The sequence below is a fragment of the Micropterus salmoides genome, unplaced genomic scaffold (assembly GCF_014851395.1).
Source record: "Micropterus salmoides isolate LMB-PRFRI ecotype aquatic unplaced genomic scaffold, ASM1485139v1 Ms_hic_scaffold_5, whole genome shotgun sequence".
Lineage (NCBI taxonomy): Eukaryota > Metazoa > Chordata > Actinopteri > Centrarchiformes > Centrarchidae > Micropterus > Micropterus salmoides.
The window spans coordinates 35,844,880-35,869,013 of NW_024044237.1; the positions used below are offsets into that span (position 1 = coordinate 35,844,880).

General features: G+C 46.1%; 1 protein-coding gene across 1 annotated transcript in view; it reads right to left on the bottom strand.

Moving 5' to 3' along the window:
• abca1b (ATP-binding cassette, sub-family A (ABC1), member 1B) overlaps window positions 1–24,134 on the bottom strand; it is a 61,930-nt gene that overhangs the window by 31,727 nt on the left and 6,069 nt on the right. The window contains 14 exon segments of the mRNA XM_038698859.1: window positions 498–720; window positions 818–994; window positions 2,687–2,892; window positions 3,150–3,344; window positions 4,579–4,695; window positions 4,790–4,929; window positions 5,938–6,178; window positions 8,556–8,645; window positions 9,829–10,032; window positions 10,115–10,236; window positions 13,580–13,698; window positions 14,552–14,693; window positions 20,290–20,383; window positions 22,075–22,187. Coding sequence (XP_038554787.1) covers window positions 498–720; window positions 818–994; window positions 2,687–2,892; window positions 3,150–3,344; window positions 4,579–4,695; window positions 4,790–4,929; window positions 5,938–6,178; window positions 8,556–8,645; window positions 9,829–10,032; window positions 10,115–10,236; window positions 13,580–13,698; window positions 14,552–14,693; window positions 20,290–20,383; window positions 22,075–22,187 — 2,183 coding nt within the window.

A 24,134-nucleotide genomic window follows, 5' to 3' on the forward strand; every position in this document is an offset into this window, starting at 1 on the left:
ACAAGGTCTTACAACCAACTACTCTAAACCTAGACCTGCAGGTACGGTATAACGGGGTCTCTGTAGACCACCAGGCTGTCCCCGACCCAACGACTCCACAACGAGGTCTTACAACTAACTACTCTAAACCTAGACCTGCAGGTACGGTATAACGGGGTCTCTGTAGACCACCAGGCTGTCCCCGACCCAACGACTCCACAACGAGGTCTTACAACTAACTACTCTAAACCTAGACCTGCAGGTACGGTATAACGGGGTCTCTGTAGACCACCAGGCTGTCCCCGACCCAACGACTCCACAACGAGGTCTTACAACTAACTACTCTAAACCTAGACCTGCAGGTACGGTATAACGGGGTCTCTGTAGGCCACCAGGCTGTCCCCGACCCAACGACTCCACAACGAGGTCTTACAACTAACTACTCTAAACCTAGACCTGCAGGTACGGTATAACGGGGTATTGTTTTGAATGTTTTGAAGGGCTTTGCGTGTCGTCACCTTGAGCAGCAGGACCAGCAGGCCGGCGCTGATCAGCAGAGGGATCAGGCTGCTGATGAACCAGCTGAACCACAAGATGCCGTTATTCAGTCCCATAATCCTCATGGTCTCCTTCAGCCTCGCCTCCTTCTCGTACACCACGCTCTTCAGGATGATCGCCACCGAGTACATCCAGGCCAGGGTCATGAAGAGAGGCATGGAGCGGCTCATCACCCGCAGGAAGCTGAGACAGGACACGGGGGACAGAGACAGAGCGGTGAGACGTCTGCAGCTCAGGAAACTAAAGACCCGAGCAGGTGGATGGCGGCGCATGTTCCTACATGTCGTCCACGTAGCAGGGATACGGCATCTGCTGGATGTAGACGCCCGTCTTCTCCTTGGTGCCCGTCATCGCTCTGATGATGCCTTGCTCAATAACGTCCTGCAGGTATGAGAACCCGCCCCAGATGTACCGCATGTCCTCAAACGGGTCAGCACGAGGACCTGGATCCCAGTACCTGAAGAGGACAACAAAGTTAAGGACAATTTTTACATCTGCGTCTACGTGTCGCCGTGAGCATTCATACTCCAACCTTCGTGCTAGATCAATACGCAGAGTTCCCCCCAACACTTTGGTCCCCACAGTGTCAGTGAGTCCTCACAATGTACAGGTGAGTCTGAAAACACCTGAGCATGTCGGGAAAGCTCTTTGTTAGCAGCAGACTGACAGTTTAAAGTCTCAGGAAACCTCTGAAGGTGTTTTACGTTCATCAGCTGATCAGAGCTCTTCTCCGGTCGACATTTCTGTGCTGTAAACTATTTTAAAATTCTAAAACATTTAGAGCTCGGCTGGTCAATTACAGATTCAACTGGGCTGGATTTTAAAACCAGGACACGGAGATGGAAGGAAATTTTAAAATCATTAGGATTTTATTGACACACTTGTGTTGGTAATACTTATTGGTTCAGTTCTTTATTGATGCTCTTATCAATCCTATTTATTACTAAATAATTGCACTACTAAAAATTTTTTATTAACTAAATGTTGTTCTAGAGCAGCAACAGGATTTACAACAGCAACGTCACTGATGTCTCACTGGAAACAAATCTAACATGTCAGTAAAATAAATCCTGACATCAACATCCTGAGTGAAGTTTAGAAAGGATGAACAGCTCAGTCCCTCCTGTCCCACTCCTGTCCCACTCCTGTCCTCCTCCTGTCCTCCTCCTGTCCCACTCCTGTCCTCCTCCTGTCCCCCTCCTGTCCTCCTCCTGTCCTCCTCCTGTCCTCCACCTGTCCCCCTCCTGTCCTCCTCCTGTCCCCCTCCTGTCCTCCTCCTGTCCCCCTCCTGTCCCACCCCTGTCCCACCCCTGTCCCCCTCCTGTCCTCCTCCTGTCCTCCACCTGTCCCCCTCCTGTCCTCCTCCTGTCCCCCTCCTGTCCCCCTCCTGACCTCCTCCTGTCCTCCTCCTGTCCCCCTCCTGTCCCACCCCTGTCCCACCCCTGTCCGCCTCCTGTCCTCCTGTCTTCTACCTGGAGGTTGCTTCAGGGGCTGGATGTGGCCCGCGGGCCGCCAATTGATTAGGTCTGATTTAGAGAGTTTTGATTTCTATGAGCTGTAATCATCAAGATTAAACTTAGAAAATGTTTGAAATATTTCACGTTGAGCGTGATGAATCAAGAAAATATGAAAAGTTTCACTTTTTCAGTTAAATTACTGAAGAAAATTAACATTTCCAAGATTTTCTAAATTTAAAAAAAGCTAAAATACAAACTTGTTTTTGTGACTAAGGAGGAAGCTGCATCTGCATATATTAGGTCCCTGTAGACTTACTGTCACCCTAACCAAACCCCTACATGCTTACACCCAACCTAAGCTAAGCTAACCAGCTGCTGGCTGCAGCGTCATCTTTAGCGTACAGACATGAAATTGGTCTTAATCTAAACTTCTGACTCTCAGAGAGAAACAGAAGAAGAGGATATCACTTAAATGTTGAACTGTTCCTTTAAATCTAGATGGTTTATGTTGTGGGGACCTGCCGTTGGTCCTGCACTGGGAGACGAGTCCCACAATGACTGGATACAAACGCAGGTCTCAGGCGCCTCCGTGTTGTTTTTACTGGAGACATTTCAGGGGGACTGAGGTCGTTCTCGCCGCTCAGGAACAGGAACACTTTCATCTGTGTGTGTGTGTGTGTGTGTGTGCTTACGCGTCTTTGATCTTATTGGTCCGCTCCACGTTGTCGATGTCCATGCGGATCTTGTAGTTGAGTTTGGCCGGCAGCTCGGTGGCGTTGGGGTCGATGTCCGGGAAGACGATCCCCGCCCAGAACTTCCTGTCCTCCAGCAGCAGCATGGACTGGTTGACCAGTCGCTCCTCAGTGGAGACCGGCTCCAGCTTGTCCAGGTTCACACACTAACACACAGAGAGAGGTCAGGTCATGTGACCGTTACCCACCAATGTAACTGCAGAACATTTGCATACGAAGGTCCCGTCACACCTAAATACTAAAGTTTTGTCAACATGAAAAGTGTCGAACATGGTGGACCGCCTCTGCGTCAGCGAGCAGGCAGGTTCGCAAGCAGGGGTCGCCACTGGTCCGAGGTTAATCCAGAACAAACCTCGTGCGTAAACACACGTGTCGCAGGTGGGCTCTGGCCTGAAACACTGACCTCCATGAAGCGGGAGATACTCATGATGGCCTGGTCCGTCTCGTTGAACACGTCCCTCCAGGTGACGGTGCCGCCCGCCGACCGGGGGTTCTCCGCCTGCTTGGCCAGGAAGTTGGAGACGTCGGCCACGGTCCAGTCAGTGTCGGCCAGCTGAGCGTGGAAGAAGCTGGCGGTGATGTTGTTCTTCAGGAGCGTCTGAGCGACAGACAGGAAGGACGGTCAGATCAGAGTTTTATTCTTAACATGTTCACCGACAGAGACGCTGACCGACCTGATCTGTTACTCACAGCAGGACTCTGAGCTGAGGGGAACACTGAGATTAAAGACGCGTCTGAAGTTTGAGATTTTATTTCTCCTTTTATCTTTTCATATGTTTCTTTCTGTTTGGCTTATTTTATTGATCCTGTGTGATTTTTTTGATCAGGAGTTCAGGAGGACCGGAGAGCACTCTGGAAACTGATCCAAATAAAGAACAGAACATAAAGACTGTATCTAAAGATGGACGACTCCACAGCTCCACAAAGACAAACGCTCCGGGTCGCCCCCTGGTGGCTGGCTGCAGGCTGCAGGCCTTAAACTCCGCCCCCTCCATGTTACTGAACTAAAACCTAAACATCACATAAATACAGTTTTCCCCGAAGATTTAGGTTGTTCTCATAACACTAATGTTTGATCAGGTTACGGCTGAAGTGATTCATCAAGAAACTCAAATAATAAAAAGCATTGATGCTTCAGACGACGTGATTTGATGGCGCTGATGGAGGAGGAGAGAGAAAACAGCGAGGGAGGAAGATGAGACAGAGAGAAAGTCTGGGATTATTAGAAGCTAACAGGAAACAGCAGCTCTGGACAGCGAGTCCAGTAGCAGCCGACCACAACAGAACCACGGCTTCAACGTCTGAGCAGAAAGACCCGGTCCAGCATCCGGACCACGGAGCGGACCCCAAACAAGCTAACGTTAGCAGTTAAATCATGGCTGCCGGCTGAGATGAAGGCTAGCTAAGGTACGGCTCAGATCTTAGCTGGAAATGTAGAAACATGTTTGTTGTTCTACGACTGGTTAGTCTGTGGGTTTGGGTCGGAACGTTACAGAGACCTGAGCTACACAGCTGATCCCGGTACGGGGGGGCGCCAAGCAAAAGCATTTCTGATCCGATGACTCGACTGCTAAAATAATCCCCAGCTGCAGCTCTGGAGTGCTCATCAGAGCCAACAGCTAAAATCTGAGGTGACTAATTAGGAGTGCGGTTACTTGGCTCCACCCCCCCGATCACTACTGCACAGCCTCTGGCTCCAGAGAACCTCAAACACGATCGGTCAGTTCAACCTCGACTACAAACAGGAACCAGAACGCTTCAGATCCTGAAATCTTGTCTCCGGATTGTTGGGGACAGAACAGGTGAGGTGGTGGTGGGCGGGGCCTGTTTACCCTGATCACGTCCATCTGCTCACTGTTCTCCATGAAGTCCCAGACTTTGGGTCTCAGCTCCTCCCACATCCCGCCCAGGTCCCTGAACACACCGAGCTCCTGGAAGGTCCGGTTCACCTGAAGGCATCGCAAAAACAGATACAGGTGAGACAGACTGCTCCGCCCCCCCCTCCCCCCCCCCCGCAGGAAATGACAGGAAGTGGTGTCTTACCTCGTGGATGACCCTCTGGGTGGCGGGGTTGTGGGGGGTGTACAGGATCTTCCCCATCAGCAGAGGCTTCAGAGCCTGCCAGATCATCCGGGACATCGGGTTCGAGTCCATGTTCTTCACCAGGCTGTTACAGTACGGAGCTGGAACACACGCAGGCCATTGGTTACTGAACTGATCCGGGATCTGACAGATCTGAACGGGTCAGCCCTCCTGTTTATCCCGGGATCCTCCCATTTTAAATGTTTTTCCTTTCTAAAAGAAGAAACATGCCGTGCGTGTTCCCCTCTCGTACAGCAGGTGGCAGCATGCACAACATTAGCTGTAACGATTGGTGCGTTCCAGCTGACTTACGCCCACTTGATGGTCTAACGTGAGCTGCAGGCGACTGCAGGGGCGGGGTCTCAAAACGGCGCCGTCAAGTCGGACACATTCCCCCTGCATCAGCTTACTGTGAGCTCAGATCAATGACTGATCAGTCAAAAGTGTGGATTCAACTTTGTGCAGCCGCGGAAAAGCAACTGCGGCCGCCGGACTCGGCGCCTGCAGCCGCTTTGGCTATTTGGCTATTCTACTCCCATAGTGCCCTACAAATATCCAAGTGAACTGAAAAAGACTAAAACATGCAGTAATTCTTCTGCATCTTGCACGATAAGTATTTAATGAATAAAATAAAAACTTTAATGTTTGAATATTATATAGAATATATAAAACAACAGCCCCCAAACCTGCCTATCATTTATTAAACGTTGACAGCTATGGAACAGGTTTAAGCTGCTGAATGTCCACAGGCTGTTGATTCTCTGTTTTTCAAAATAAAAGCATTTTCTCTGAGTTACATTGCTGTTTCTAATAAATTAAAAGAATACAGACGGACCTGAAGAACACAGATCTGATGACCTGCGGCAGTTTAAATCAGTAGTCTGTATAGATCACATGTCTGGGAGGAAACTGCAGGAACACCTGACGTCTGAAAGAACCCTCCTACCGTCCTGTCCCATAATCCCGCAGGAGCTGATGGAGACTTCATACAGTCTGACTGGCTGAATCTATGACGGGATCCCTCTGCAGTAACTTAAACTAACTCTGGACCAGCGTGGTTACAGCGAGCCGCACAGGAAGTCCTGACCAGAATAGAGCTGAGGACTCACTGGAGGAGTTGTCGTAGAGCGCGGCGGGCTCGTCCTCGCTGCTGTTGTGGTTTCCGAACAGAGCCTTGTAGTTGCTGTCCTCGTACCAGTTCAGGGATTTGATCTGCAGGCCGCCGCCTTCAGGGTGACCGCACACGATCCTGGAGACCGCCTGGTACATGGTGCTGGGCGACGACGTGGCGTTCTGCGTCAGGAAGATGATCTCGTTCCTCAGGTCGACCCAGCTCTTCATACTGGCCAACTGGACAAACAAACAGAGGGGGCACTGGTTAGACTGGTCAGAGACACACATTCCTGTTCCATACCGAGCAGAACCAGGTCTGACCTGGACCAGGTGTTCCTCAGGTGTTGCTAAATGTGTCCAGGTGGTTTCTAAGGCCCTGCCAGGTGACGCTGACGAGTTGTTTTATTTCTCCTGTTTCTGTCGACGCATCAGAATCTAAAGTCGCGCCGCACGGTTCCAGCTCGCCTCCACTCGCCCCTTTAGGTCGTCCAGCGGTGGAAAACGGCACCTGGTACTTTTTATTTGGTATCACCTCCGTCGAGCTCCAGGCGAGCTGAGACGATACCAACAGGTGGCGTGAAAACACTGCCGACTGCCGATTGGTCAGAGAGAAATAACCGAGCTCGGTTTAGCTGCTGCGGTTGGTTTTAGTTGAGGATTCCTTCGGTGTTGACCGTTCAGGAGGTTTCTACCGGGAGCAGAACCACCACGAGGCCGTCTCCCCTCCAGAACAAACGGATCATTAAAACGATAATCTGAAGAAAGCAGGATTCCCCTGAATGTTTTATGTAGAACAGGCAGAACGCAGCGGAACGTTTAATCGACTGGAGCCGTTTGTTTGTCTCTCTGAGCTGGAGCGGTTTTAAGAACCTGATGGTTTGATCAGGCTCCGCCCATCGAAGCATCGAATCCTCGACCATTCGGGGTCAGCCCTATTCAACTTGTTGTAAACTTGAATCGTGTGTCTTCATTCAACACAAGACTACGTCAGGTTAGTGCGGCGGCGCTGTGATGACCAGCTGCACTGAGTGGGTTCTGCGTCTGCAATGGAAAACCGCGTCGAGTGGAGCCGGCACCGCCAGTGGAAGGTAAGGTGTCGGCGCTCTGATAGGTGTTTGTTACTTGCTGCTTCCTAAAGGAGCGCCGACAGGGTGCTTCGCTTCACAGAAAAACTAAAAGTGTAAAAAACGTGAGGTGACGTGAAAAAAGGGTTTAATTTAACCAGCAGTTATAAATATAAAGACGAACGGACTCCTGAGCTGCCTGCAGGGCGTCTGCGTGTTGCAACAACCCTGAGACGTGTCCTCATCATGAGTCATTACCCAGGAATAAATCTGACCTCTCACAAAGTCAAGTCTGTCACGACTTCCTGTTTCCAAATCTGAGACGACTTCATCACATTTATTTCTACCGATGAGGAAAAACAGTGGCGACAGGAAGCTGCAGCCACTTTCACACCTAAATAACGTCACACTCAAGCAACACGAGCAAAGTTGTTGTTTAGGTTTTCAGCAATGATTGGTTCTCCAGAGCTGAAGGGGGAGTGGCCTAGAGCCTCGTAGAGCGCCACGATCCGCCGTCACTGAAGGAAAGTCTCTCTCTGCATTTTACATTTTAGTCTGAGGAACCAACGGAGGAAAAAGTTCTCCGTGTGCCAGAAACAGTGAAGCTCCGTTAAACGTACGGACAGAGATACGAGCGACCTGTGAGGTCATCGCAGAAACAGGAAGTAACATCAGAGTTCACAAACATCAGCTCCTCGAGACTTTTCTCTACTCATGTGACACTTCCCTTTGAACAGGGATTTCAAAATAAAGCTCACGAACTGAAAGAGGAAAAGTCAACACACATTAACACAGACTTTAACAAACACACACACACTAACACACACTTTAACACTGCGTTCTGTTCGGTTTGTGTGGCTGCTGAGTCAGCAGCAGGACGAGTGTGTTAAAGTGTGTGAGACGACCTCGGGGGGGAAAACAACAAACTACAAACAGCTGAGACTGAACCTGAAAACTATCTGAACATCTAGAAATCCCAGTCTGTCCCCCCGTCTGCTCCCAGTCTCAGTCTGTCCCCCCGTCTGCTCCCAGTCTCAGTCTGTCCCCCCGTCTGCTCCCAGTCTCAGTCTGTCCCCCCGTCTGCTCCCAGTCCCAGTCTGTCCCCCCGTCTGCTCCCAGTCTCAGTCTGTCCCCCCGTCTGCTCCCAGTCTGTAGAGTTTAAGGTTAATCTGAAATATTAAATGAAGTGCAGCTGTAAGCGTCTCCTCCTTGCAGCCGTCTGCAGCGTCTCAGCGGGACACTGAGCAGGACGCAGAGGAACTCTGAGTGTTTGTTGTTTGTTCAGACTCGTGTTTTCTCCTCCTGAGAGGCTGTGAAGTGAAAACCTGCTGAGACATTTAGTCTTTGTTCAGCTGGGAGCTCGTCCGTCTCTGCTGCAGGAGAGCTGCTTTAATCTGGACACAAAGACGCACAGAGACACTCAGAGCTGCCAAGTAAACCCAGTGGCCTCAGGCTGCTCTCTGTCTACCGGAGGACACGTCTGTCCTGGCGACTCTGATTGGACAAAGATGACGTCACAGAGGTGTCAGGTGACCAGGTGTGTTTCTTACCTCGACTGCCAGAGAACCCAGACTGTCCAGGAGGCTGTTGGTCGCCCGTACGACCTGTTGGACGGCCTGGGGGTCGGACTTCACGTCCCTCTGAGAGACACAAAGAGACAGAGACACGTTTAGTTTTCATTTAACTACCCTTCATTTCTGTCCCGTTTACTGAAACTAGACTAATTTTCATTATTTGTTCCTTCAGCTTCTGAAAACCTCCTTTGCTTGTTTGTTTCTTTGTTATACAGCCTGACGTCCCGCTGATAAAGCAGGTGATCACACCTGGAGCAGGAGCCTCATGTAATCTGTGTTTCTGTGACGCTCTGATGCTCACAGCTGATCCTCCTTTAACGGACACTGTAAACCCTGAATGAAGGGATTCCTGTCTCTGCTGCTGCGGAAACTTCTGGTTCACACAGTCAGTCAGCAGCTCGTAGATCCTGCACACAAAAGAAGCGACGCCTCGCTGACGTTTTCTTTCAAACTTTTAAAAGCCTTGTCTCCAGGCTACGAAAACCGAGCCTGCACAGAGCGCAGACGGGCCGAGACACGCCTCCTCCCACACACACACACACACACCGAACACACCTTCGCTTTGTGTCACCTGAAGAGAGCGAGCCAGGTGGGCACGCCCTCCCTCATTCACACGCTGCAGGGTTCGCGGCGTGAAACGTTCTCAGGTATCACAGGGAACGGCCTGTTCCCTAAATATGTTTCCTTAACGGACATTAAAATAATCTTCTTCCCTTTTCGTTTCATCAGTTTGAAGTTACAGGAAAGATGAAGCATAAAAATATTTTAACTTTCTCCGTTTCTCTTGTTCTGTTCCTTAAATCCACAGTTTTTTAAAGGGAGTTTTGAGCAGCTGCAAACTGAAACATCAACAAATTTGTTTCTGGATTATTTCTTCTCGTGTTTTACGTTTTCTGTTCGGCAGTAGTAACCAAGTACATTTACACAAGCTACGTATTCACGTATAAATTAGAGGTACTGTCCTCGATTATTTTCTTCTCCTTCTCCACATGTCAGAGGGGAGATATTGTACTTTTTATAATTATAATCTAGTCACAGGGGACATTTGTAGTACTTTTACTTTTTATACTTTAAGTACATTTTCCTGATTAAACTCACATACTTTTACTTCGGTAACATTTTCAGTGCAGTACTTTTACTAAAGTACAGGATCTGCCGTTCGGTGCCGGTAAACCTGCTGTTGTTTATATATAATATTTCCACCATGTGGTCTGAGGCTCCGGGGCCGCGGCCCCAGGTGTGTTTTTACCCGCAGGGGTTTGAAGAAGTCCAGGTTGTTCAGGAAGTGCTCCTCGGCGTGGTTCAGCCAGGTGGGCGGGGCCTGACAGATCGCTTCCTGTACCAGCGTCGCCAGCTGTTGGTCCGAGATCGTCACAAAGTCCTCCAGTCTCCCCTTGCCCCCCTTCCTGGGACACATGTCCCTCAGGTGGACCCCGAAACCTTTCAGGAGGACCTGAGACGGACGGCGAGAGAGAAGGTTCAGTTTAAAGTGACTCTGAGCGTTCAGACTAGGCGTGCGCAGAGCGCGTCCTCACCTTCTCCAGGTTGATGTCGGCGTCTCGGATCTGCTGAGTGTGGCGTTCGGAGAAGGAGGCGTTCCTCAGCAGGAAGCTGGACAGCGTCTCCTCGTCCCGCAGGAAGTGCTTCAGCTGGAAGCCTGAAAACAAAGACGGAGGTCAGGGAGTCCTCAGAGAGACCGGACACCTCCTTCTCCTCCCTCCTACTCCTACTCCTCTTCCTACTCCTCCATGCCCACCTCCCTCTCCACCTCCTCCTCCTACTCCTCTACCCCCCCCTCCTCCTCCCCCCTCTCCTCCTCCCCCTCCCTCTTACTCCTCCCTGCCCCCCTCCCTCCACCCCCACCTCCTTTCTCCTCCTCCTCCTCCCTCCTACTCCTACTCCTCCCTCCTACTCCTCCATGCCCACCTCTCTCTCCTCCCCCCCTCCCTCCTCGCCCACCTCCCCCCCCCTCTCCTCTTCCCCCCTCCTCCTCCTCGCCCCCCCACCTCCTTTCTCCTCCTCCCTCCTCCTCCTCCCCCCCCCCCCCCCCCCACCTCCTTTTCCTCCTCCCTCCTCCTCCTCCCCCTCCCTCCCTCTCCACCTCCTCCTCCTACTCCTCCATGCCCACCTCTCTCCCCCCCCCCCACCTCTTCGCCCACCTCCCTCCCCCCCCACCTCCTTCTCCTCCTCCCTCCTCCTCCTCCCCCTCCCTCCCTCCCCCCACCTCCTTTCTCCTCCTCCTCCTCCCTCCTACTCCTCCCTGCCCACCTCCCTCTCCACCTCCTCCTCCTACTCCTCCATGCCCACCTCCCTCTCCCCCCCCCACCTCCTTTCTCCTCCTCCTCCTACTCCTCCATGCCCACCTCTCTCTCCTCCCCCCCTCTCTCTCCCCCCCCCCCCCCCCCCTCCCCCCCCCCCCCCCCCTCTCCTCTTCCCCCCTCCTCCTCCTCGCCCCCCCACCTCCTTTCTCCTCCACGCCCACCTCTCCCCCCCCCCCCCCACCTCCTTTCTCCTCCCCCTCCTCCTCTCCTTGTCTGGATGACATCACAGCTTCATGCTGTCACATGTCTGCAGGACAATCTTCCCACTCAGGTAAGGAAACCTGCTTTATTGGCCCCGCACGCACCCCCCACCCTCTTTTCTTCTTCTACAGGTTTAAACATGCAGCTGTGACGAGGATGAAGAGAAACCTTTACATGTTTAGATCACACTGGAAATAAAGGTTTGGAGGAGGCGTGGCCTCCGTGCGTTTCTGAAATCACTGAATGAAACTGCAGGTTCAGTTCGGCGGTACGGAGGCCTCACAGGGACAAAACCAGACTGCAGGAGCAGCTGAGGGGGAGCTAACGCTGTTAGTGCCGGGTCAGGGGACATGTTGAGCAGCTCTGAGTGATGTGATTGGTCAAATGAGGGACAGTTTCCTCCGACAGCTCCAACAGAGAAACATGTCTGCTTCGATCAGAAACCTCCAGAGAGAGCACCGCTGCACCAGAATCTCCCCTGCTGACGTACAGCTGTGAGGAGCTCAGCACGCCACCTCTTACTGAAACCTGTCAGAACGCCGTCTCACATGTGAGCGGCTCAGGACTCGGCCCTACAACAGGGTCAGGGTCTCTCTGCTAGTTTGTTAACGTTCCTGTTCTGGTGTCAGTCTCTCTCCAGAGGTCCAGCTGGGCTCAGATCTGACCTGAGCGTTTGTTCAGCTGCACTGCGACACATTTGAACCCAGTGACGCTCAGCGTGACGCCGCCGAGCCGAGCGGCAGAAAACTCAACGTGACGTGACGAGGGGGAACCCACGCTGACTGTCACCTGCTAGGTCGAGGTCTCCGGTCCTGGTCTAAACCCTGCGATGTTTCCACTCCTCTCTAGCAGCTCGGGGGCTGAACTCCGAGCAGGTGAGCTCACCTGAGAAAGCGCTAACAGGTAAACCTGCCACGGCTCGTCTCCCGCCTACGCTCACATCACACCAGCTCCTTCTCACGAATCAAACGGTTTGTGTGATTGAACTTGATTAGAGGGAATAAAGAGCACCATCAGAGGGAGGAGGAGAGCCGGCAGGTCGGAGCAGGCAGAGAAAACAAACGCCCCCCACAGCGAGTTTAAACTGCACATTAACACACAAAGGAGCAAAATTCTTTTTGTTCAATGAGCCTGAAAAATCCTCTGACTTCCTGCAGCAGATCTGAAAACAGTCTACATTTTACATGGAGGTGGTACTTTTACCAGTTGTGTCATGACTATGTTCACTACTGTTCACCACTGTTCACATCTTTCCGCTGGCGGAACAGCCGCCAGGGGCAAATCGGGGTTCAGTATTTTGCCCAAGGACACAAGGAACCGCCGACCTTCCGATTAACGGCCAACCCACTCTACCTCCTGAGCCATAGCCGCCCCACTACTGTTCACCACTGTTCACTGCTCTTCACCACTGTTCACTACTATTCACAACTTTTCACCACTGTTCGCTGCTGTTCACGTCTTTTCACTACTGTTCACCACCGTTCACATCTTTCCACCACTGTTCGCTGCTGTTCACCACTGTTCACTACTATTCACAACTTTCCACCACTGTTCGCCGCTGTTCACGTCTTTTCACTACTGTTCACCACCGTTCACATCTTTCCACCACTGTTCGCTGCTGTTCACTACTGTTCACTACTATTCACAACTTTCCACCACTGTTCGCTGCTGTTCACGTCTTTTCACTACTGTTCACATCTTTCCACCACTGTTCGCTGCTGTTCACCACTGTTTACAACTTTTCACCACTGTTCGCTGCTGTTCACCACTGTTAATTACTGTTCACAACTTTTCCCCACTGTTCGCTGCTGTTCACAACTTTTTACCACCGTTCACAACTTTCCACCACTGTTCGCTGCTGTTCACGTCTTTTCACTACTGTTCACCACTGTTCACATCTCTCCACCACTGTTCGCTGCTGTTCACGTCTTTTCACTACTGTTCACATCTTTCCACCACTGTTCGCTGCTGTTCACCACTGTTTACAACTTTTCACCACTGTTCGCTGCTGTTCACCACTGTTAATTACTGTTCACAACTTTTCCCCACTGTTCGCTGCTGTTCACAACTTTTTACCACCGTTCACAACTTTCCACCACTGTTCGCTGCTGTTCACGTCTTTTCACTACTGTTCACCACTGTTCATTGCTGTTCACCACTGCTCACTACAGTTCACCACTGTTCACTTGACATGGTAGAAAATTACACATATGTGGAACTGCAGTCAGAATCAATGAACTGTACCTGCAATTATTATTACAATTTAATTCATCACTCTTATTTATCAGTACATTTCTGGTGCTGTAAAACACTAGTATCTAGACATGCAAGCTGAGCGATTATGATAAAGGAAGTATTTCTGATTGTTATTAGCATTTATTTCCTGACTGTGAAGCTGAAGCTGCTGTGGGAACAGGAAGTTTAACGAGACTCAGCAGGTGGTCGTGTCTGCAGACGGCTGAACGGACGCTTTCCTACCTGATCGGCTCTGCTGCAGCGCCTGCAGAGCCTGAGTCAGCTCCTTGAATCCGTCCAGGTTCTTATCGTTCTGACTGTACAGGAGAATCTTCTTAGCGTCCGAAAACAGGCGAGAAATTCTGAAGGAAAAACACAGAATCAGCAGAAAACATTTCAATAAAATGAACTCTCAGAGCGCAGAAACGGGAAACAATCTTGCTGAAGTCACTGGCTGACCTGTAAACTGCAGGTGGGATGTGCGGCAGTTAAACATGTAACTGCATTTAAAGCAGCTGACGAAGTGTGAGAGATAAAAGTCAAATGTTTGTTCCAAGTTTCATCCCCAGAGGCAGGTAAAGTTGTATGACACAAGTTTCCATCTAACTGTTAAGCAGATTTAAAATGTCGTAGAAAAAAGAAAAATTGAATTAGGAGCTTTTCCATTAGCTGGTTAGGAGCGAATTAACTCAGCTGAGCAAAGTGTTTGGCCAAAAGTTGATGTTACGCATGGCTGAAGCTAATAAACAAGACGTGGGCCTGAGGACGGTGGACCTGAGGACATTTAGTGCATTAACTCTTTTTCAAAAAGACAAAATTCACCTCAAGTGAGTGTAAAAAAATTTTTTTTCAGATTCTGCCATTTCCAGACCTTTTCTAACGTGACAACTGAAAATCTGCATAAAAATATGGAAACTTAGCTACTGATAATTGTTGAACTGAAGAAATGTTGCGTCTAAGCTGAAAACGTTTAAATCAGTCGACATGTCTTAGTTGAAAACAGTAAAAGTTGTGTGAGTTTCTTTGTAGAAGCATCAGCTGATCAGCGCTGGAGACGGTGAATAAACTGACACTTTAATATTTATTTTACTACAATGATTAAAACGTGATGTAAGGACAGTACATTTTATATATAACAGCAGCATTTCTAAAGTAAGGGTTTTCAGAATAAAAGCCTCAGGTGTAAGGCAGTGCTGAGATAGAACTGGGTCTCACATGGAGTCGTTGAAGTTGCCGACGACGCCCGGTGATTCGCCCGGTGTCGGGTTTCTGAAGCAGGGGTTGTTGGCGTTGCAGAGGATTCCCTGAAGCCACGGCAGCGTGCCAGCTGACGGCATCGCCTTGTTGGGAAAATGACCTGCAGGCAGAGAAGAAACAGAAAATGACTCATAAAATGTACCACAGTAAAAGTATCAACAACATGACAGAAACAAACATCCAGAAGTCAGTTTAACACTCAGCCGACACTTCTGCAGCTAAGACTCATGGGAGACGTCGATTTATCACTTTGTCTAAAGCTCCTTACCATAATACACTCAGAATACAGGACTGAAAACATTTGCTTATTCTTCTTGATCGATCATCAATCAGCTGATCGGTGTTTCTCCATTAAATCGATTTATTGTTTGGATTACAGTAAAAACTTTTCCTCACCAGCAGCCAGAGCCCCAAGCGGCGTCTTCAAATGTCTCGTTTTGTTCAAAACTCAAAGATATTCAGTTTGTTTATTCGGTTTTGTCTTTAATGTCTCTGGTCATCTGAGGCCACTGTGGGAGACTGTGTTAGTCAATAAGCAGAAATCTTCTGTGATCACTTTGGATTTACAGGGTTTATTTTTACCAATGTAATGAATTACCTTTATTTAATCACCTGCTCAGCTAAAAGCAGCTAACGGCAGTCGACCGTCACAAACATCAGCTGCGCTTCCATTTCCTGTCCTGAACAGGGATCTTACTTTGTTTCTCTTCCTGAGCTTTCTACTTCTTCTACTACTTCCTCCTCCCTGCGTGGAGTTCAGACTGGAGAGATCTGAAACTACACGTGCAATCCGGTTTGTGAAGACACGTGCGGCGTCCCGCAGCCTCAGATTTAATCTGAAAGACGTTGAGGATGTTTCATCTTTATCTACCTGCTGCGTTGGCACAACCTGCCCATACGTTCACCTGGACACACTGCAGGTAGATAATCTGTGATTGGTTTATTATCACCTGCAGCAAAGCATCAGCTACAGGCAACCTTTACCCCCCCCCCCCCCCCAGCTGTATGTTGAGTTTAGAGCTGTAAGACTGCCAGCTGGCCTCTTTCTAATCAAAGCAGAGATTAGATATCAGGCAGAGCTGCAGATTCACTGTTCCTCAGAGTTCCACACAAGCAGTGGTTTCAGATACACACTACAGCTGGCACTCAAACAATCGATTCGACCAAACAGCAACTGCTTCAATTATCTATTAATCATTTAAGTCACTGATGAAGCCGGTGGTTCCAGCTCTTCAGAGTCAGATTCTTATTTGAAAACAAACTGAATTGGACGGCCGGTTGACACGACGACACATTTTTCAAACCATAAATTAATCAAGAGATTAATCATTCATTGCAGCCCTGCTTCACACCAACTGTCCACAGTGTTGTTTTCATTTTGTAAAGTTTATTCTTGTCCAATCATCTGAATTCTAACATCATAAGCCTTTGTCTGCTGATGAACTGAAGCTGTGTAGCTAACTCTGGGACAGTCCATGTCGGTGCATCGTCCCTGTCACATAAAATCAATCAGTCTCCACGGTAATGAGCTGCTGAGAGTTTCACGGTTAGGACGTAACAGACATCAAACATTTTGTTGTTTATTGAGAACATTTATTGAGAACATTTAGATATTCATGTCGAACCTTTTCTTATTCATGTAGAACCTTTTGTTATTCATGTCGAACATTGATATTCATGTCGAACATTTTGAGATTCATGAACATTTTGATATTTATTTAGAACATTTTGTTGTTCATGTAGAACATTTTGATATTCATGTCGAACATTTTGATTTTCATGAACATTTTGATATTTATTTAGAACATTTTGTTGTTCATGTAGAAAATTTTGTTATTTATTTAGAACATTTGGTTATTCATGTAGAACATTTATTTAGAACATGTTATTGTTTATTTAGAACATCTGTTCTTCTGTTTTTGTAGAACATTTTGTTGTAATGTAGAATATTTTGTTATTTATTTAGAGAATGTTATTGTTTATTTAGAACATTTTGATATTCATGTCGCACATTTTGATATTCATGAACATTTTGTTATTTATTTAGAGAATATTATTGTTTATTTAGAACATTTTGATATTCATGTCGAACATTTTGATATTTATTTAGAACATTTGGTTATTCATGTAGAACATTTATTTAGAACATGTTATTGTTTATTTAGAACATTTTTCTGTTTTTGTAGAACATTTTGTTGTAATGTAGAATATTTTGTTATTTATTTAGAGAATGTTATTGTTTATTTAGAACATTTTGATATTCATGTCGAACATTTTGATATTCATGTCGAACATTTTGATATTCATGTCGAACATTTTGATATTTATTTAGAACATTTGGTTATTCATGTAGAACATTTATTTAGAACATGTTTGTTTATGTAGAACATTTTGTTGTAATGTAGAATATTTTGATATTCATGTCGAACATTTTGATATTCATGAACATTTTGATATTTATTTAGAACATTTGGTTATTCATGTAGAACATTTATTTAGAACATGTTATTGTTTATTTAGAACATTTTTCTGTTTTTGTAGAACATTTTGTTGTAATATAGAACATTTTGTTATTTATATAGAATTCCCTCCAAGCTATTAATGACATCGTCACTGTTTCTATTTGAAAACATTAAACAGTATTTGATGTTATTAGAACAACACATACCAGTTAAACATCATGTCTCCATATTTATGATACGTTCTTACTAGTACAGTTGAATATTTGTCTTGGAGAAAGTTTTCGAGTAAAGCTGGAGCTTAAAGTACGGAGTGAAACCATCTCTCTGAGCTTTTCTGAGCTACTTCAGAGCGACGAGTTTCAACATGTCTGAGCTCACATGCTGCGTGAATCACAGCTGAAATATTCCTCTAACAGCAGAACTGAAAGTACGTCAAGACCTCAGAGTTCTGCTTTCATAGGCAACTAAAAGAACGGAGTTAAACAGAGTGTAATATCACCTCCGTTTTAGTAAAAAGGGATCAGACTGCATCTCTTGGATCTGCTCGTTTCCCTGAACATTCAGACCTAAAAGGAAAGAATTTCACTCACTTTAGTGAAATAACAATGCAGAACACACTGAGCTGAAAAGAACGAGCATCAGAACCTGCATCTTTTTGTTTCCAGTCAGTCAGGTTTAGTTCTTTCACTAAATAACGTCGCCCGAACCTCGTTAATTTAACCCAGCGGCTGAGGAACAAACCAGGCGGACTTTCTTTAAGATGATAAACTAAAGATCATGTACGACGGAGTATTAGGGCCATCATAGATTTTAAAAAATTATTTCCGAACCGGGGGAGAAAAAAGCAAAACTACAATTTGTACAAAAATAAAAATTGGAAAATACTATTTTTCAAATGTGCTTTTGTTAATAAAGTTTCTGTCTTTTAAGCAGGTATCCAGATGTTAAAGTTCTCTAAGTTCAGAACCAACTTATAACATGGGTCCCCATTTCAGAACCTGCATCAGAACAAGCACCAGTCTCACTTTATTCTACGAGTGCTGCTTGTGGAACAAGTAGTCTGGTCAATGTGGGTCTGAGAGCTGAACTTCCAGCTGCTGAATCTGAATCCTGACTAAAGATGAACTGTTTCGTGTGGTTGTGTAATTCTAATCATGAAGTTGTCGATCCTGAACGCAGCTCCGTGACCTTCACCGGATTTGATAATGATATTACAGCCCAGTGATAAGAGGCCATAACTGTCAACAAGCCCTCAGCCAGATCTGCACTTTCTCCAACACACTAATTATCGATCAGCAATCTCCGATAATCAGGAATCAATCGAGCATTCTGAGTCAAACTGCCGTCATTCAGGGTGCAAGGGTCTGCTGCTGCTGCTGCAGATAATCTATTAATCAGGAGCAGCTGGACCTTTAACATCATCTCTGATTACCTGCAGAAATACTCCCAGCATGCACCTGGCTGTTACTGACCCATCTTCAACACCTGAAACTACCTTTTCAAAACCAAACGCAGATGTTTAAAACAAATCCTGCAGGAAGACTAAAGCTGATTCACCTCAGTATGAAGTCAGATTCAGTAAATGATCCACTACGTGGCCAGGTGAGCTGCTCAGGTGTTTGTTTGAGCTCATGGTTAGTGATGGTGTTGCATTGTATTCAGACGGTCAGAGTTATCCAAGGAGGGTTAAATCAAGGGTACCTGGACTTGATCGAAGATACCTGAAGATGTTTCACCTTCTTCAGTTGCTCTTGGATGAGAGCAGAAACGTCTTCAAGTATCAAGACCAGTGGCCCTCGATTTGACCCTCCTTGGAAATATTCAGAGGCGTTCCTAATATTCTGACCACCTCATGTACGTAAACAACAGAAACCGCTCTCACACGATGTCGACAACAACAGCAGCTCAGCAATGAACATTAAAACTTCATCTTACAGCAGATGGTCAGAATCAGAATGTAACCAAGTACGTTTACTCATATAAGGAATTTGCTTCGGTGATTTGGTGCATAATAAACAGAAAATATAAAAGAATAATGAAGAATATCTACAATATGTCAGCTGTGTTGGACTGCGTCGGACTGTACAGGTGTTCCTAATAAAGTGACCACTGAGTCAATTAGGGTCGAAGATTCGATGCTTCCATGGGCTTCCATCTCACAGTCGAAGCTTCGCAGTGAAACGAGGATCACGCCATTTTGGCAATATGGGGGTGCTCAACGTCTGATTTTACATAGAACTACCAGTTTTCTCCCAATAAGGGAGGTAGATAAGACACATGCCTTTAGTGTGAGAGACCCAGGTTCAATTCCCCACTGTGAGACATCCACCATTGTGTCCCCGCGCAAGACACTTAACCCCTCGTTGCTCCAGAGGTATGTGACCTCTGACATGTATAGCAATTGTAAGTCGCTTTGGGTAAATGCGTCAGCTAAATGAATAAATGTAAATATACAGCCTATTACAATACACATTTCAACGTTAAATGCTGTAAATAAATATGTAAAAAGAATAAAACTTTCAATCAATGTTTTTAAAGTGCGTAAATAAATCCTAAATTGTAACTCTAATCCTGGGGCGTCAGCATGTGTAGGTGCAGTGGCAGGAGAGGAACACTTGCAGCTTCACTGGTGTTGTGCCGAGTTGTTCGCACCTCGCGTGACTTTCGGATAATTTATCACCGTTGATGAACCACACAATTAATATTTTATCGTTTTTAAACAGCCGGCTACTTGAAATAGACCCGTGAGGAACCGCGACTTGCATGCAGCGGTTGGCAGCACAGCGTGCACGCAAAACTCTGCACAAGAGCGGTGAATGACAGGCGAGAGAGAGAAAAGGCTCTTCAAAAAGCCTCAGTTTAGTTGGAAATTTACAGTTTAAGTTGAAGAACAGAGACTGCAGCTCTGCAACTTCTCAAGATTAAAGCGGAGCCACCATGTGTTACCCCCCCCCCCCAGCTCGCAATCGCCGCGCACCAAAAACAGACATGACTCAACTATCGGTCGACTAGAGGCAGGACTTGACGATTCGGATTCGACTATATAAATCCTTCGTCGGGGACAGCCCTAGAGTCAATCATCTGATTGTGCTGCTGGAGAAAAGCAACGCAATAAAATATTTCCGTTTACATATAAAACACAGTTAACGTGCAGACGCCTTCCTGAACACAACAGACGAGACGAGGACGCTTTGTCTCCTCGCTGAAAATTTAAAAATCGGTTTTTGAACTCACACTCATGCTGTTCGTACGGAGGGTAGTTCAGCCGCACGGCGATGAGGATGAAGAAGATGAAGAGCGGCCAGACGATTTCCACCAGGAGCTGAAGCTGAGAGACAAGAAGAAAGGAAACCATCAACAACACACACATGTCAACACACACTAACACACTCTGTGGTCTGAAAGCCTCCTGGCGGCTCATAAAGTGTCTCCGTGTGAAACAGGAAGCAGCTTCATGTCTTTATTATTAAAAGTCATACATAATAAATGACGAGTCATCGATCAACTTCTGACTCCCAACAAGCAGACACACACACACACGTGCACACTATACTGTGTTTCTCTGCTTCATTAAAACTGTTAAAGATTATAATGAGTTTCAATAGAGAAGAGATGATCCCATGATGCATCAGCTGTTATCAGGACGCTATGGGTCTGACCTTTGACTTCCTTTATACGGACTCACTACAGATCACAAAGTATCACTGTTGATCACCACAGTTCACTGAAGATCACAGAGAATCTCTACAGTTCACTGCAGATCACTACAGAGAATCTCTACAGTTCACTGTTGATCACTGTAGATCACTACAGTTCACTGCAGATCACTAGATATCACAGAGAATCTCTACAGTTCACTGTTGATCACTGTAGATCACTACAGTTCACTGCAGATCACTAGATATCACAGAGAATCTCTACAGTTCACTGTTGATCACTGCAGATCACTACAGATCACAGAGAATCACTACAGTTCACTGTTGATCACTGCAGATCACTACAGATCACAGAGAATCACTACAGTTCACTGTTGATCACTGCAGATCACTACAGATCACAGAGAATCTCTACAGTTCACTGTTGATCACTACAGAGAATATTTACACTTCACTACAGATCACTGCAGATAATCTCTACAGTTTACTGTTGATCACTGCAGATCACCACATATCAGAGAGAATCACTGCAGTTCACTACAGATCACTGCAGATCACTGCAGAGAATCTCTACAGTTCACTGTTGATCACTGTAGATCACTACAGTTCACTGCAGATCACTAGATATCACAGAGAATCTCTACAGTTCACTGTTGATCACTGTAGATCACTACAGTTCACTGCAGATCACTAGATATCACAGAGAATCTCTACAGTTCACTGTTGATCACTGCAGATCACTACAGATCACAGAGAATCACTACAGTTCACTGTTGATCACTGCAGATCACTACAGATCACAGAGAATCACTACAGTTCACTGTTGATCACTGCAGATCACTACAGATCACAGAGAATCTCTACAGTTCACTGTTGATCACTACAGAGAATATTTACACTTCACTACAGATCACTGCAGATAATCTCTACAGTTTACTGTTGATCACTGCAGATCACCACATATCAGAGAGAATCACTGCAGTTCACTACAGATCACTGCAGATCACTGCAGATAATCTCTACAGTTTACTGTTGATCACTACAGAGAATATTTACACTTCACTGCAGTTCACTGCAGATCACTGCAGATAATCTCTACAGTTTACTGTTGATCACTGCAGATCACCACATATCAGAGAGAATCACTGCAGTTCACTACAGATCACAGATGTAATCATTAGACAGCAGATTTAGTGTTTCTCTGTACATCAGAGATGTAGTGTGTGTGTGTGTAATCTGAATCTTTGAGTTTTGGACAAAACAAACATCAGAAGACATTAACTGACGTTTAAACTGTTATGATTTATAGACCAGACATTTAACAGATTAATCATTAAAATCACGTGTGTGAGGTGTGACTGACCGTCTGCCGTCGCCTGTAGGTGAAGTTCTTCCACAGCAACAGACCCAGCTGTGTGGAGACAGACATCCCTGCCGCCGCCGTCTCTCCGCCCGTATGACTGTCAGCCGCTCTCTCTGCGTTAAACACAGGCAGGTTCAGCCAGCACACGGCTCAAAGGTGAGGGGTCAAAGGTCGCAGCAGACTCCTCAGGCTTAAGGATACTGAAGCTGCTGATCATGCACACACTTATCAACTTTAAAACACGAACACACGTATACTATTATCTCTGTGTGTTTTTTAATGTGATACGTGACTTTCATTTCATTTAAACTTACATACACTGGGAGTAGAAAATGGATTTTCCCATCAATAGTTGTTTTTACCAAATGTGACAACTGCAGATATATTTGGTGTTAAGTGTTGGTTCCACTCAATCAGCAGTAGAACAACTTATTTATCACATACGTTTCATTTTAGAACTGAAAACAGTTTCCTCACATCTGTTACGTGACGTTGTACAGACGGACTTCCTGTTAGCTGATTCATAAAGTTCACACCTTCACTTATTTATTGATGTTTATTTCCTGCTTTGTGTGATTTGATTTCACTGACATTAACATTCTGGTTTCCTTGCTGCTTTGTATTATCGGGTATTCCCGCTCTCCGCCACAAATAACCTTAAATTCATTGTTCCTGTCATCTGACTGATCAATATCAGTCGGGGGGGAGGGGGGGAGGGTGCATCATCTGAGTGCACCAACACACTTGCAAATGCAATGAGAACCCCCCCCCCCCCCATCCCCCAACTCCCTCGTTTACACACTTTGATGAGCTGCAGCTTCTCATTCATTCACAGGAAACACTCTGAATAATGGCTGGGGGGGGGGGGGGTTTAATGCACTCCTCCCTCTGGGAGTGGGCAGAGTGAGAACTCATGATGATGAGCTGTTTGACCAGAAACTGACGGCTGCAGAGAATAAATCCCATATAATCCTCACAGAGCTTCTCTAAATGTTCCCTGTATCTTCTATATATGTTCTCTAGAGCTTTATAAATGTTCCCTAGAGCTTCTATAAATGTTCTCTAGAGCTTCTATAAATGTTCCCTGTATCTTCTATATATGTTCTCTAGAGCTTTATAAATGTTCCCTAGAGCTTCTATACATGTTCTCTAGAGCTTCTATAAATGTTCTCTAGAGCTTTATAAATGTTCCCTATAGCTTCTATAAATGTTCTCTAGAGCTTTATAAATGTTCCCTAGAGCTTCTATAAATGTTCTCTAGAGCTTTATAAATGTTCTCTAGAGCTTCTATAAATGTTCCCTGTATCTTCTATATATGTTCTCTAGAGCTTTATAAATGTTCCCTAGAGCTTCTATACATGTTCTCTAGAGCTTCTATAAATGTTCTCTAGAGATTTATATATGTTCCCTATAGCTTCTATAAATATTCTCTAGAGCGTAATATATGTTCCCTATAGCTTCTATAAATGTTCTCTAGAGCTTTATAAATGTTCCCTATAGCTTCTATAAATATTCTCTAGAGCGTAATATATGTTCCCTGTAGCTTCTATAAATATTCTCTAGAGCGTAATATATGTTCCCTATAGCTTCTATATATGTTCTCTCTAGAGCTTCTCTAAATGTTCCCTGTAGCTTCTATAAATGTTCTCTATAGCTTTATAAATGTTCCCTAGAGCTTCTATAAATGTTCTCTATAGCTTTATAAATGTTCCTGAGAGCTTCTATAAATGTTCTCTAGAGCTTCTCTAAATCTTCCCTGTAGCTTCTATAAATGTTCTCTATAGCTTTATAAATGTTGCCTAGAGCTTCTATAAATGTTCCCTAGAGCTTTATAAATGTTCCCTATAGCTTTATAAATGTTCCCTAGAGCTTCTCTAAGTGTTCCCTAGAGCTTTATAAATGTTCCATAGAGCTTCTATAAAAGTTCCCTGGAGCTTTATAAAAGTTCCCTAGAGCTTTATAAATGTTCCATAGAGCTTCTATAAAAGTTCCCTAGAGCTTTATAAAAGTTCCCTAGAGCTTCTCTAAATGTTCCCTAAAGCTTCTCTAAATGTTCCCTA